Consider the following 14453-nt stretch of genomic DNA (forward strand, 5'->3'; position numbering starts at 1 on the left):
GTCTGTAGTGGTGAGCTCTCTGCTCTCAGGAACTGCAGTGCCTGGGTGACATAATTCAAAAAGTCGGCCTGGAATGTGGAAAGATAAGTTCACTGCCCCAAAAGCTTGGCAAGACACTGAGCTCCCAAAAGCCAGGGGTTTTACTTCCAGGTAACAAACATGGGTAGGTGCTCTTCAGGCAGTTTATATGTGGGTCCTTCCTTTTGCTTCCAGGTGGATGCAGCAGTGCTGGTTGTTTCGATCCAGGAGTTCCCCCTGTGTTCAATACAACCTAATCTTAGGATGCTTTCAGTTGTTATTTAATACAAAAAGCACATGTTTAAGGACTTTTTCCTAGTGGGTGGAGATGCCAGCATAGTAAATCCAATTCTGCTGGATTCCAGCAAAGGTATTTTTGAGGGGAACACAGAAAGTCATAGAAATCCAAGAATGGTGCTGAAGGTGTGTTTCCCAATTGCAGTGTGAAAATAGTCATCTTTGCTATTAAATCAGTTCTAGAATTCTGGTGAAATTCAAAAATTAGCTAAAAGAGGATCAAGACATTCAATTTTTCGCATTTTAGAAGGAACTTTTTGACGCACAGATTTTTCCTCTGGTAAATGAGACACTTGTATTCACCTGGAAAGTATGTGAACCCAAAGGTGTATGATTGATTTAATGCTCTCTGTGATGCCTGCATGTGGGATAAATTGTGAATCAAAACTATGCCTGGAATAAGCCATAATCTTCAAGGCAAATATTCCATATTTTACAGTACTTCAGTAAAAACATGTGTTTTCCTGAACTACTTCTATTTTGCATATTAAAGCTGAAAAAATGGAAGCAAAAATAAAAATATTAACAGAAAATAGAATTTTCATTTCCTAAAATTTTGAATCTGAGTATTCTGGGTTGGGGGAGGATAGAGGAAGGAATTTCCCCTTTCCTAACTTGACCACAATCCGTTGGAGTTAGATTTTTTTTTTTACTTTTCAAAAATTTTAATACTTCTTTTGAAAAGGTGATTAAGCCAATTTAGTGTCAAAATAATCGATCTTCCTCAGGACCTGCACTGTAAATTTTTCACAAACATGTATCTGGGCACATAAAGGCAACTCCTTATGGCTGTGCATATTTGCAAATGTGAGTAACGTCTACTCTTTATGATGTTTGGGGCTTTTTCAGCTTAGGGGGCAGGGACAGAAAACACGAGCTGCAGCTGTAAGTACTGCCTGACACGCAAGGCTACGGATGGGGTGTGAAATGCTCAAGGAGCCCGAAAGCTGCAGCGTCTGAGTCTTGAAAAATGTGACGTGGTGGAAGAGTTTCTGTGGGTTGAGCTGTCAGTGGCTGAGTTTCCCGTCTCCCTACTGGAGACAGGCTTTGGGTTAATGTGAATGCCCACCTGGGATTGCTAATCATGGAACGTGATTCCTTCCCATTTCCACACTCGTGCAGCCCTTACAACACTGCTTCTCTTCTTTGCCCTCCTCAGGTCAGGGATCTCCCTCAGGGGAAGTGGGAGCTGAGTTCTGTTTGCTGCTGCTCCGTCCTTGGACTTTCTGTTGACACAGCTAACTGGTGCCAGCTTGAATTATGCCCTTCATTTGCTGTGTCTGATGCCTTTCATAGGCTGAATGTTTGAACAGACTGAAGGAACTCTCTGGGCTCTCTGAACAGAGGCTGTTTCAGTGTAGCTGCAGTCTGTGAGTGAGTGCTGCTAGGCTGGATGGCTACCAAAGGAGTTGCATTTTTCTCTCAGTGAAATAGATATTATTTATATCTATATATATCTAGATTGATATATTAGGGGTGACAGGACACAAATTTAAATCCAGAAAGACATCTTCAATTCACATGTGACCCCTGTTGTCTCTGCAGCAGAGACTCACAGCTCCTCAGCTTCCCTGCTTGGTTACGTATCCACTATGCATACACAGTATGGTCTTTTTGAATTTGATATCATTTATCTGATGTACTTCATGGCCTGTCAGTGCAATAGATTTGTAGGTCACTGAGTAAAGCATCACACAGATTTTATCTGCCACCTGCAGCACAGGAAACTGGAAGAGGTGGGAGGCCCCATTGCATCATCCTGTCAGCGAAGCTACTGCTTAGATTGTCTCAAGAAGGAAAAGAAAGGCAAATAGCTTATAAAATATACCCTGGCCTCCCTCCAGCCACTGTCTCAGTGGGAGGCTGCCCAGCACAGTCAGGTAATTGAAGGTCATAGCAGGTTTGCAGGGCAATGGTGCAGAGAGGAAAGAGTCTTTACTGACATACTGACAGGGCTCGGGGACTGCTGATCCTCTAGGCCATGCAAAGCATTTCCAACTCCTGTCTCATTGCTTCAAACAACTAATCATTTTTTGAGCTCTAATGTGAAGAGCTATAGATCTGTATTACTTTGTTTACAATATGCTATACACAAGCAATGGCTGCATGCAAGAGCTAAGAGAGGCTGATCTGTGGCACCTCTACTTCCTCACACATGGAGTTGCTGAAATCAGTGGCAAAACCAGACTTTGTGTTCAGCCTGGTTGCAGCTCTCTCGTTTGTGCAGAATGGCAAAACCAAGCACAAATAAAGCTTTGATGTTTACAACTGTCTAAACCCAAAGTGCTTTTCCAGATGCTCTGCTGCTAAGGGAAGTGCAGCTCAGTTCTAGGTGTGTGGGCTCATCCCTGGAGCAGGCTGTATTACATCAGAGAATCATAGAACAGAACAGAATCATTAAGGTTGGAAAGACCTCTAAGGTCACTATGTCCAACCGTCAACCCACCGTGTTCACCACTAAACCATGTCCTCAAGTGCCACATGCAGAAGTTCTTTGCACACTTCCAGGGATGGTGACTGCACTGCTGCCCTGGACAGCCTGTGCCAATGCTTCCAGATCCTCGTTACTGAGAGTCACCTTCTGTTGCAGCAATGCTGTGATTGCTGTAATCTGGGCCTGCGGCTGAGGAGTGAGGGGAAAACCTGTGAGTCCAACATCAACCTGGGCTACCCCTGCAGCCACGTGATGCTGTCCTGCTGTGAAGGGGGGGATCACTTCATCCATCCAGAAATAAAAAGACATCCTGAACCTTTGCCAACAGTAACACCTGAGAAGGGTAAGTGTACATTTATCATTTGAAAACATTGCAGATGAGATCTCTGTCTCACACAGTTGTATGGGGAGGTGCTAGAAGGAGCAATGTGACAGGAGCACAGTTGCTTTCCCTCTCAGATCAGTATAGACTTCCTTGTTCTTAAAACAGTTTTGAGAAAGCAAAACATATGTGGATGTTTCTGCTCCTTAAAACATACCTTCTGTAGCAGCTGGGTCTTTTGTTTGTCTTTTCTCCCTGAGTCACATAGTCCAGAGACCTGACACTAGCTCTTGGTAAGAAGCAAATTGAAGCTGCCTTTTAGCAGAAGCAACCCTCAAAGATTCTGCATAAAGCAAAGGAAGAATTTTGTCCAGTCTTAAATAATCCCATGGCTTATGGTATCAATGAAACATCCTGGGAATAGCTTTCATGCCATACTGCTGAACATCATGGCAGCTTTCTCACAGCATGCTCTGGAGAAGCCCCAGAGCACTGCGAGTTAGTTTCCACTCTTTAGACCTATAAACATTGTGATGCTGAAGAGCTAGGCTGAGTCCTGCAGCCAAAGAGGCACAGCAAAGGGAATGTGGCAAATCTGGAGCCTGGACTGCTATGCTTCCTCCCTCAGCCCAAGGTCACCCTTCCTCCAGCATCACTCCATACCTACCTGTCACACGAGTCACATGGTAACCTCCTGCATATGCTGAGGTGCAGTTTTTGTCCATTCTCTTCTCATGAATTAAATGTGTGTTTTCTCTCACAAACAAGCAAAAAGGTTTGTTGCAACTCAGCTGAGACCTCACTGAGCAAGGAAATTTGAATGTATGTGTTTAAGGAAAGCTGGCTGGGAAAATCTCTGAGCAACTAATTTTAGTATCACAGAAAGTCTTGTCAGACTTGGTCAGGGATGGAGGAGGATGGTGCTTTGGCTGATGTTTTAAAGCAGTAGGTGGGAAAGCCATGTCACTGCTCAGTACCACCCAGGCTCTTGGTAATGCTGGTACAATGAATTGTGGTGTTGAAAAGAATTTCCAAACCAACTTTTCTCCTGAAATTTGAAATTCAGTGTGGTTCTTTAGTGAGGCCAATTTCAGATGTGATACCTGAGTTCAGATATCAATAGCAATGGTGTTGATGGTCAGTGTGAAAGCTGAGCTTGTGACCTCCCAGGGTCTCCCTGTTTCTCAGTGGCTTCTGTAAAATGTCTGTGCCTCGGGCTTACAGAAGGAGAAGGTGTTATCTTCAGGATGGGTTAATTGGTTTTCATCTTTGGAGTAACAATTTTCGGTAGATCTGACTTTATTGGAGTTCATGTGAACAAATTCTCCATTCTGTCCAGTCCCATCAGAGAACCAACAGGAGTTGTTCTGTTGTAGTTTCAGAGACAGAAGATCACAATGAAGCTTTATCCATCAGCAGTGAAACTGAACTGTCAAATAACCTTCCTGGAGACGACCTGGACGAGTGTCTTCTCTATGGTGGGGAGCTCTGTCAGCATTTGTGTATCAACACTGTGGGCTCCTACAAGTGCTCATGTTTTCCAGAATTCACATTGCAAGATGATGGGTCCAGCTGCTCTCTAGGTGAGAAAATGGACAGGGAATACCATGAGTGACTGTCTTTGTGCCACCTGCATTGATCTACAAAGCTTTTCTTTAGTATCTCTGGAGTTTCTGTGAGGTTTTTGCGGGTGTTGAGGCAGGGGCATTTCTGTAGAAATTGGAGAGGTAATAATGTAAAGAAAAGTAATATTAGAGGAAACTTAATGATGCCTTATTTTTGTGTTTCAGTGGCATGAGATCAGGGTGGTATTTCATATGTTTAAATCAAGAGTGTTTGCACTTTTCAGAAAGAGATTTGTAAAGATTTTTAATGAAATGCCTTTTCATCTCAGAGTAATTCTGTGTTTCACAGTTAGGTTTCCTTTAGATAAACTTAACTCAGACAGCATTGCTTCCTGAGCTTTGATTTTTATCTAAAATCATTAACATCCCTCAGTGATAACAAACTCTAAATTTATCTAGTGTGGTGGAAGTCTGGAAGAGAAAGTCTATTGTGTTGTAATTGTTTTGATGTCTGGAGTTCTCCAATGGCAAGATTTCAAATCAGATAATCCCAAAAGTTGAAACCTTGTATAAGTTACAAGTGCTTTCAGTTATTTAACTAGCAAAATCAGTGTGTCCATCCAATGGCAGAATTCCTTAGGCTTCTAATACTCCCTGCCCAAGCCAAACAATGAGCACTCGTTATGTCATCCTTCTCAATGTGGTGTGCAGTGCTTACATCAATGTACTTGACTGTTTCTGGGGCAGCTGTCTGCTCTGTTGTTTATATTCAATCCTGGGGAAGGAACCTGATCCAAAAAGAGGCAAAGAAAATGGTTCTTATTTTAGTACTGCAGAATTTGGCTTGTTTGTTCACCTGGAGCATATGTGTGTTTTTGTTTTGTTTTGCTTTGCTTTGCTTCTCCCACCACTAACTCTGCTGAAGCGCAGATTTGGGTGAAAACATCTCGTGTCTGGGTAGTGAGTGTTGTTCCAGACTGCAGAACTGGAGTGCTTACGGCTGTAGAGAGGTTTGCAGAGTTCAGCTGAGGTGGAGGATTGTGACGTGGCACGTGGGACGCATGAGGTGCACGGGAGGAGTGAGGGGAGCAGGGTTGGGTCTGTCATTCCTGTGTGGAATTAAGGGCTGGCTGAGGGAGGGGGCAGGACACCTCACTGGCCGTGCTGGGCTAAACCTTGTGCTCCACCTGGCAGTGTGGCACAGGAGCCTTATAATTCTCACTCCTGTGTGTGTGCATGTACATCTCTGGCATTTCTGGGGCCATGTCATAAGCAGGTACTCTTGGTTGTGTCTGTGCTGTAGCCCATTGTATGTCTGTGATGGCTTTACTTTTTGAAATCACTTCTCCCATACCCCGAACCTGCATTGCAGTCACCCTTGGTCATTTAATGTGGTCATTGTTTGGTGGCTCACACTGTGCTCCAGGTGACACTTGAACTCAGATCAGTGGGAACAGGACACATCCCTCTTAAGGAAGAATTCAGCCTTATGGATATAGGCTTCTGTTTTGATGATATTGATAAACTGGATTGCTCTTATTGATGTAACAGAGCTCTTTGAACTATTCTGATACCTTTAACATTACTGTCTGTTGAAAATCTTAATGACAGACAGCAGCTGTCACGTTTTCCACTTGGCTGTATAAAAGTCGTTCCAGAGTATCCTGTGCTTGTAAAGGTAAGTGTCTGCTGTTCAGCTCTGTGAAACAGGATGGACAGAATAAGGTCAAAGGCTTGTTTTGGGTTCGGATTTTTTTCCCATCTAACACCAAATGAGACAGCCACTGTATTTACAATACAGCAGACTTTTAAAAAAAATGAAATTAACACTTTCTGGTTTATTCAGGTATTGCAATATTTTACCGTATGAGTTATTTCAAGCCAGGCTCCCCAGTCTGTCTCCATGTTTGTTTCCTCCTACAAACCATGATGGAGTGGGATAAATGAGACTGAACCCCTTGTCATGGGGTGTCTGGGGATGATGCTGCCCCTGATCCTCTCTGCCTCTCTTGCCCTACAGATCCTGACAGAGAACAGGTGACAAGGCTGAAAGCTGAAGCCACCATCCCTCCAGTATCCTCTCCCTCTCAGCCCATTCTCGTTGTGTCCTTACAGGAAGAACAGGATAAGTGTAAAGGTATGTTGGAGGTGTGAACTGCAGATGCAGAAGAGTAAGGAATGTTTAGAGATGGAATAAAATTCCACTTATCCCTTCACCAGTCTGGGTTTAGCATACATCCTTGATTTGTTACCTCTGGCACAAGGCTGGGGAATTGTCAGGGGAAACCTGAGGAAGTCCTTTGAGGCTACACTCTGATTTCAGGGTCATTACCCACCCGCTGTTTAGTCTGAGGTAAGCAGTGCAGCTGTGCAGCTTAATGGGAGCAGTGCAGGTAGGAGTGGAACAGGTGTGTTTGTGCACAGTAGGAGGGTTGTAAGCAGTGATTAGGGCTGCCTGGACAGATTGCTTGCATGGCCTGAACTGAGACTGTGTTTGGCTGCCCTGGGGGTGTGTGACTGCAGCTGATCCATGCTGTACTGTGCAATTTTGCTTTGTGCAGACAACGGCCCCTGCAAACACCTCTGCAATATTGTGGAAGGAGATGCTGTGTGCTCCTGTCTGGCTGGGTATACACTCATGGCTGATGGGTTTTCCTGTGAAGGTAAGTGGTTTGGGCTCACCATAGAGACATGGTTAAACGATTGTCTTTCTTATACCCCCTGGGGGTTTCTCTAGGGGTTCCTTATTTTCAGTATTTTGAATTGCAATGGCATTACAGAGACCATTTGGCAGAAGGAATCCTAGATTTGCTCCACAGATAACTCCTGAAGCACAGTCTGGCTGTTACCTGGGGACTTCAGGTGAAGGCAAGCCTGGATTAGTACTCTTTTCCTCTGACATTCCAGGCTTTTTTTTTTTTTTTCAGCCCTCTTGGTTTCTCTTTCCTTTATGCTTCCTCCCCAGGGTCTGTCTGCACAGCTATGGACACACAGCTTTTTGTCTTGAGAGTGGGAGCAGTGAGCAGGACATGGGCATGTTTGCTGTCCTGAGGAAGCCCTCAGAGCCACATCTGTTTTGTTTGGGGTTTATTTCCTCTTGCCTTGAAAACCTTCACAGCCAGGAAGGATATGCCACAGCAGCCTGTCCAGCTCCAGGTGTTCCCCTTGGTGCTGGAGCTCAGGCCTGCACAGCAGTGAGCAGTGAATTCCAAAGCTGCATCATGACTATTCACATTAGATCAGTTTTAAATGGACATCTCTGAGTAGTGACAAAGGCTATGTTTGCCTGGGGAAGATCTGGGGGTCAGCAGCAGTGCCCTGTGACATACCTCCATGATAAATCCCTAAGTATGGGAGCAATAACAGTGAAATGCAAGTAAAAGCTTCCAATGCTCAGGATTGCTCACAAATGATCTGCATCCCTCTTAATCTCAGATCTTATTGAATAACAAATCATTTTCATGAAATTCCAGATAGTCTGTGAAGAAAATGGGATTTTAATATCTCCAGATGAAATATTCACAGTGCACTGCTTACTCAAGTGTGGTGGAAGCTAATTTGATTAATTAACGTGAGAATCAAAAGGGGCACTTCAAGGCAATCGTTTTCCTACAGGAAATGAAAAAATTTATAAATGTCAGTGGAAGCAGTGAGTTTAAATTGTAGCAAGGGACATTTATAATCTATATTAAAGGAAGGGTTTGATGGTGAGGGTGTTGGTGCACTGGAACAGGTTCCCTTCCGAGAGTGTGAGCTGTCCCTGTGTGATGTCTGCCTGTTTTTAGGGGTGTTTCTTTCTGGAATGCCACAACTGTAGGGATGTGAGCAAGGGCTGGATGATCTCTGAGGGTTTATTCTTTATTCCAGCCCTATTTTCAGCATAACACTGCATGTATTACAGCATGGTGCTGATGGGGAAGCTCCAGCGCACTTCATTTCGACATCTCCAGCGCGACGTTTCTTCATTTCAGCAATTGTTCTAATAGAATTCTGTTTTTCCCTTTTGGCTGCCACATGTGCTGTAGACTTGGATGAGTGCCTCACAGGTGCTCACGCGTGTTCCAGCCGCCAGTTATGTGTGAACACACTGGGATCATTCTCCTGTGTCAACCACAGTGTGATCTGTGCAGAGGGCTTTATACTCAACAGGCATAGGAAATGTGTTGGTAAGACGAGAGGTATAAGCCGTTCACCACAACATCATAACTCTTCATGCTCTGCATTCAAACCATCGTGCTGAAAGGCTCTCTGGCCATCTTTGCATATGACATTTCAATAGGCGTGAGTAAAAACACATGTGCACCATTTGCTCAGCCACTTCACCTCATGAGTTGTGTGCTATTTGGCTTTTACCCTAGCAAACCATTCTCAGGATACAAATAACTGTGCAGAAGTCATAGGAGTCTATAGGTGTGATGACCACAGCAGGACTGATGGCTGCTAAGCTGAACTGAGAAAACAGAGCAGTTGATCTCTCTGGACAAGTATCAGTACTGCCAAGCTCCCAGACACCACCGAACAACAAAACTTCAGAAGCACAGCTGGAGGAATCTGCATGAGTCTGGGCAGTGGAAGAGATGCCTTCCAAAGGGATGGGATTCTAAATCTCACACTAGGCCTTTGTTGATTCTGGCACAAAATTTCTTTGTGTAAAAGTCAAAGATGCGTCATAATTCTGCTGTATCATCCCTGCTGTTTGAGTTCATTTAGGAAACCAATCCATTTTTGCAAGTGTGTTTGCGAGGATTTAATTTGTTTCCCATAGCCAAGGCCTGAGCTTATGAAATAGTTTCTTTTTGGGGTGCTTTTCTAGGGGCTGCTGTAGGAGACACCTGAGCTGCAGCAGTGCTGCCTGGAAAAATGGAGTACCTGGGCACCTCCCGTCGTTCGTGAAAGCAGCAGTGCCTGTGGCTATAATGTCATGTGGAATGCATGTGCCTTCTTCCACCCCTGTCCTCTTCCCTGTGTTTATAACATTGTTTTTCTGACCACCACAGCTTTGGTTTTGTTCCTGTCTTTAAAGCTCTATGATCTCAACTTATTAATGAGCCTCATGTGGCATGTGGGCACAAGCAGGAACACTCCTGCAGTGTCAGAGTCTAGAGAAGAAATGTGATTTATCATCTTCTGGGTTTTCCTGAAATTGTCAAAATTGGATTTTTAAAATTTGTTATTATTAATATTTATCTTTAAATCAGAGATACTGATAATCATAGAACTCTAATGAAATGATTTAGTTTAAATGAAGTGGCTGAGAGAACAGCACTGGAAGAAAGGAGACATTTGCAGGGACAGTATGAGACTGTGAGCTGGAGGATGGTGGTGGAGGTGCCCCCAGGCAGCATGGTGTGTGTGCTCCCTGGCTCTCAGAGCCTGCTGCAGGCACCACACTCCTCAGCATGAGGTCTGGCAGGTGAGCAGCTGCAGGAACTGCCCCTCCCTGTGTTCTGCTTCTGAGTCTTGCCACTTCAGCCCCTGATGTTTCCCCTGGCCTGTGCGGGAAGGATTGATCTGTCCTTTTTCACATCTCACAGGGGCATTTTGAAACTAGACTAATGCATGTGTGTCTGCAACTTTGGCAGAAGCTGCTATGGCAGATGCCAAGTGCTTCCTTTTATTCACTTTCCTCCTCTACCCCATGACATTATAACAGAGTTTTATCATGACTGATACAAGATAAACCTCAGTCACTACTAATGAAATGAAAGCCACAACTCTCATTTATGAAGCTAAAAGACCCTCTTTTCCTTCACTAGATACCAAACCTCTGTGTTCCTCTAATGCAAGTCAGTTTTTACAGGTATACTTGTAAATAATCTAGAAAACTTTGAGATTTCTCTTCCTTTTTTTTTGGATATATATCCCCTGTGTGCTCCCTGCTCCTATCCAGCTCTGCTCCGTGTGTGGTGCCAGGAGAACATTTGCTGTATTTAACATTTTTTCCTACTTTTCTAGTCCAAGGGGGAAGCCACAAGCATACTTTGGTTTCTGTTTTGTTCCCTGCCTCATTGCAGCCCCATTCTCCAAAGGTATTCTTTTCCAGCCTAACTGCTTTGTGCTCCACCTTGAGCTCTCTCAGACACCACAAGGAAACTTTTGGTAATTTGTTTGCAAATTCTTGTTGATTAAATGATGCTACTCCTTGTGTATTTTAGGGACAAGAGGAACAGTCTTTGCTCAGCTACAAAACAGCTGATAACCTTTTATCTGTTGAATTTCCTTTAGTCAAACAGTGGAAGATTATAATTCCAGGTGCATTCAAAAGCAGTTATCCAGCATTCCTGTAAGCCAACCATGCACACTGAGGAGTCACCAGCTGTTTAAATAGCTGGCACACAACACCTTTGTGTCACTGTGAGCAGATATTAGAGTGTCTTTAGGCTGGAAAGCTCCATGTTCTCTAGAGATAAGAGCCAGATTGGATGTCCTTAGTGGGGATTGCTTTTCCTGGTGACTTTCAGGCAAAGTCATTACCACTACTTTGCTCCTTTCTTTGCTACTCCCATCTCAGTTTCCCTCCTGACAGCGGGAGCAGTAAGTGGTCCCTTTATCCCTGCACCATGGGGACTGTGTGTGAGCACAGGATGGGTGGTGGCTGCAAAGCAGCAATGTGCCTGAATTACACAGATGTATTCCATAAAACAAGTAGAGCTTGAGCAATCTGAAAAGAGTGATGAGAAACTGCAGATGCAGCACAAAGAGAGTCTGCATTTCACATTTGTGTAGAACGTGCATCAAAGTCAATTTTCGATGTCAGTGTGTTGAGAAAAATATTACTAGGTAAATGTTGATATTCCTCTGCAAAAATGGCACCTTCTTGGAGGCCACAGATGTGCCCAGGGACCATGTGTATGTTGCTGTATTCATCAACAGTTCCAGGGGAACAATGACGTATTACAGGGTTACATTTCATTTTGGTTGTTGCTGACAGAAAGTGAGAAATGTTGCTGCCATACACACAGACCAAGGAGATTTCTCACAAATTAACTGTGTGAATTGTTTTTAATGTAGTACAAAGTTATTTTTCCTCTTATTCCTGTTTTTTTTAAAAAATAAATATCATCTCGCCCTACTTCACAGTCTTAATTGGGTTGGATGAATACTACAGCTGGTCCAGTGTTGGAATTAACTGTGTTTCAAACTGAAAACATGACTCCTATTTTTCCTAGTGCTCTGTCAAACATCTTGCTGACTTGTTGAGTTGGTTTCCAGGACTGAAGAGAGACAGGTTATGGGCACTCTGGATTTTATGGAGCATTTGGGAAGTTGTTCAGAAAAATGAACTAAAAAGGCATGTTTGTTTAACAAACCAAAGAGGGAAGTGCAGTAGGCTGGCAGCTGGCCTGATGTCAGAGATGGAGACCCATGCCCTGACACTGGGCAGGGCAGAGCAGAGCTTTGCATGCTCATGGCTCAGAGTTTGTCTTGCGACTCAGCCCAGGTCACAGTCATTAGGCTTGATCAGTGATATCACTCGTGCACAAAAATGCCATTGGAAGCAAAAATTCTGCAGTGTCATCTGCCAGTTTCATCATTTTAATGTATGCATTCCAGCCAGTTCTACAGATTTTCTCAAGTACTCAGAAATTTGAAAATTGAATCAAAAAAACTTAGATAACACATGAAATTATATTAGATTTAGATTTTTTCTCTGTGAAATCAAACCTTCTTTTTGCCTATTAATTACTTAGTATCCCACCTGCTAATCAAGTGGAATTCCTACCTTCTTTGAGTTGCATTTCAGACAAACTTGCTTTCTCTTTTCACGTTGTGCTGGACTGACTTAGTTTATATGATGTGGTGTAATGCTGCCTGTTTGTTTGTATGACAGACCTTTTTGTGGTTGCAAGATCAGATTGTCTCAGATCTGTGGTGTAGCCAGTCTTGCACTGGTTTGGGTGCTGTTTGGTGGCTTTCCACAACTGTTTTCTCTGAAATTAAAAAAATAGCAAAATCATTAAAGAACTAAGTCTAGTTAGGTGGGAGAGGTCTACCACAGCACCTTGTATGCATCTCCCAGCATGTGATCTCCCCAGGATTGCTTAGGAGAATATTGGGGTTTACTCTTCATTCTAATGAATAGAAACTGTGAAACTGCACAAGCATTAGGAGGACGTAACCTTGGAAAAACTTTGGGGTAGGCAAGTACCTGGCACTCAGTGGGAGAACTCAAACCTTGTGTGGGACAGGCAGAAAGAGGTCCAGGTGGTGGTAGGGCCCTTGCTGTGGGTTAATCTTGCTTTGGAAAGCAAGTACACAGCATGTGAAGAATAGCACTGACAAAAATAAATGAGAAGTAAAATGGCACCAAGTTAATGTACTGGTCTTATGAAACTCAGTGCACATCACCAGTTAGCTAAGTCCATCACGAACTGAAATTTCTTGGTACTCCTCTTCATCTCTTTGATAGAAAATAACCTGACTCGTTTTCTAAGACAAAAAGCCTTTACAATGGATCTTACTGTTTTCATGCTCTGCAGGGGAAGTCATATATCTGATGTACTTATCTGAGAATGAGGTTCTACAGCCAAAATGAAAATCTGATTTAAACAATACTTGCTTTATTGTGCTGTATGAAAACAGCTTTATGTGCAGAGCAGCCAGATGATTGGTAATGGCTCTGTCACATTTGGCTTTTGTTAGCTCTAGAAGTACTTCTCAGCTTTGTATAGAACTGTGAACATGTGAGATTTTGTGGAGATTGGCAAGAAAGTGTCTCTTTCCAGTCTCTACCCCTCTTTGTTGCTTCGAAGTATTTGCTCATCATGTCGTTCCTAACTTCCATAATTAACATGAGCAAACCTGAATTTCAGATGATTTCGTCCAATCCTATCAAAACATACCATTTTAAAGGTGTTTCATATTCCTTTCCTGATTGTCCTACAATCTGCAATCTTGTATTTAAGTGACTTTTTTTAAAGAGAACTTTTCCACTGCTCCACCTGCCGAAATCAGATCTCTTGAAAGACTGAAATATAAATTTACAAACTTGATTGAGCCTTCAGGGTTCATCTCGCCGTGTGTTCTTGCCTATCCAGTTCTAATGAGGCATTACTTAGGAAATAGGTATTTGGATGACTCCACCTCAGCAGGGCAAGCAGTTTCAGTACCCATCTCTTGCAGCAGTTCCATCCCAGCAGCTCTTGGCTGGCTGGCCTGAAGCAGCAGGACTGATAAATAGCCTGAGCTGTGAAAACCTGGTGACAAGCAATACGCATTAATCACTTTCTCATTCACTTGTCCAGGAGGTTCCCATCCAGTAACCCACCGGCTGATCATCAATCCTCTGCCCACCCTGCATTTAATCAGTTCTGTCCATCCCTGTCCTCAATGCCTGCACCATCCACTGCACATCTGGGAAGAGGGGAGGAGTAGGAAATCTCCCTGTGACTTGTGTCTCTGGAGTTACTCTGTGCTAACTAAAGACCCTGGAATGAAATAGCTTTCATCAGAGCACTGTAGTGAAGCCTATATTGACTATCTCTTGGACAAAATGGTTTCACTTGAGCTTTTGACTCCTTCCAAAAGAGCAGGAAGGGGCAGATCATTTGATAAATATGTGGCACTGAATTGTTTAGCTCTTTCTTGTAGACATTAATGAGTGTGTAACAGAGAGGCACACCTGCCAGCGGAGAGAGCACTGTGTCAACACCATGGGATCGTTCCAGTGTCTCCAGGAACTGAGCTGTCAGCCAGGCTATGAGCTTAAGGATGGAGAGTGTGTTGGTAAGACAATTGTTTTGCAGCTGATGCAATTACTGTTACAAAAAGGAAAGGAAATGGATTGCTAAGCATTTACTTGTTTCTGGTCTGTGAT

General features: G+C 43.5%; 1 protein-coding gene across 1 annotated transcript in view; it reads left to right on the forward strand.

Annotated features, from left to right (window-relative positions):
- FBLN2 (fibulin 2) overlaps positions 1-14453 on the forward strand; it is a gene marked incomplete at its 5' end in the record, with an annotated part of 36495 nt that overhangs the window by 6115 nt on the left and 15927 nt on the right. Inside the window, 5 exons of the mRNA XM_009077484.1 lie at positions 2906-3092; positions 4448-4654; positions 6657-6773; positions 7198-7299; positions 14228-14362. Coding sequence (XP_009075732.1) covers positions 2906-3092; positions 4448-4654; positions 6657-6773; positions 7198-7299; positions 14228-14362 — 748 coding nt within the window. The remainder of the gene's footprint in view (positions 1-2905; positions 3093-4447; positions 4655-6656; positions 6774-7197; positions 7300-14227; positions 14363-14453) is intronic.

Source organism: Acanthisitta chloris, unplaced genomic scaffold (genome assembly GCF_000695815.1).
Source record: "Acanthisitta chloris isolate BGI_N310 unplaced genomic scaffold, ASM69581v1 scaffold12666, whole genome shotgun sequence".
NCBI lineage: Eukaryota > Metazoa > Chordata > Aves > Passeriformes > Acanthisittidae > Acanthisitta > Acanthisitta chloris.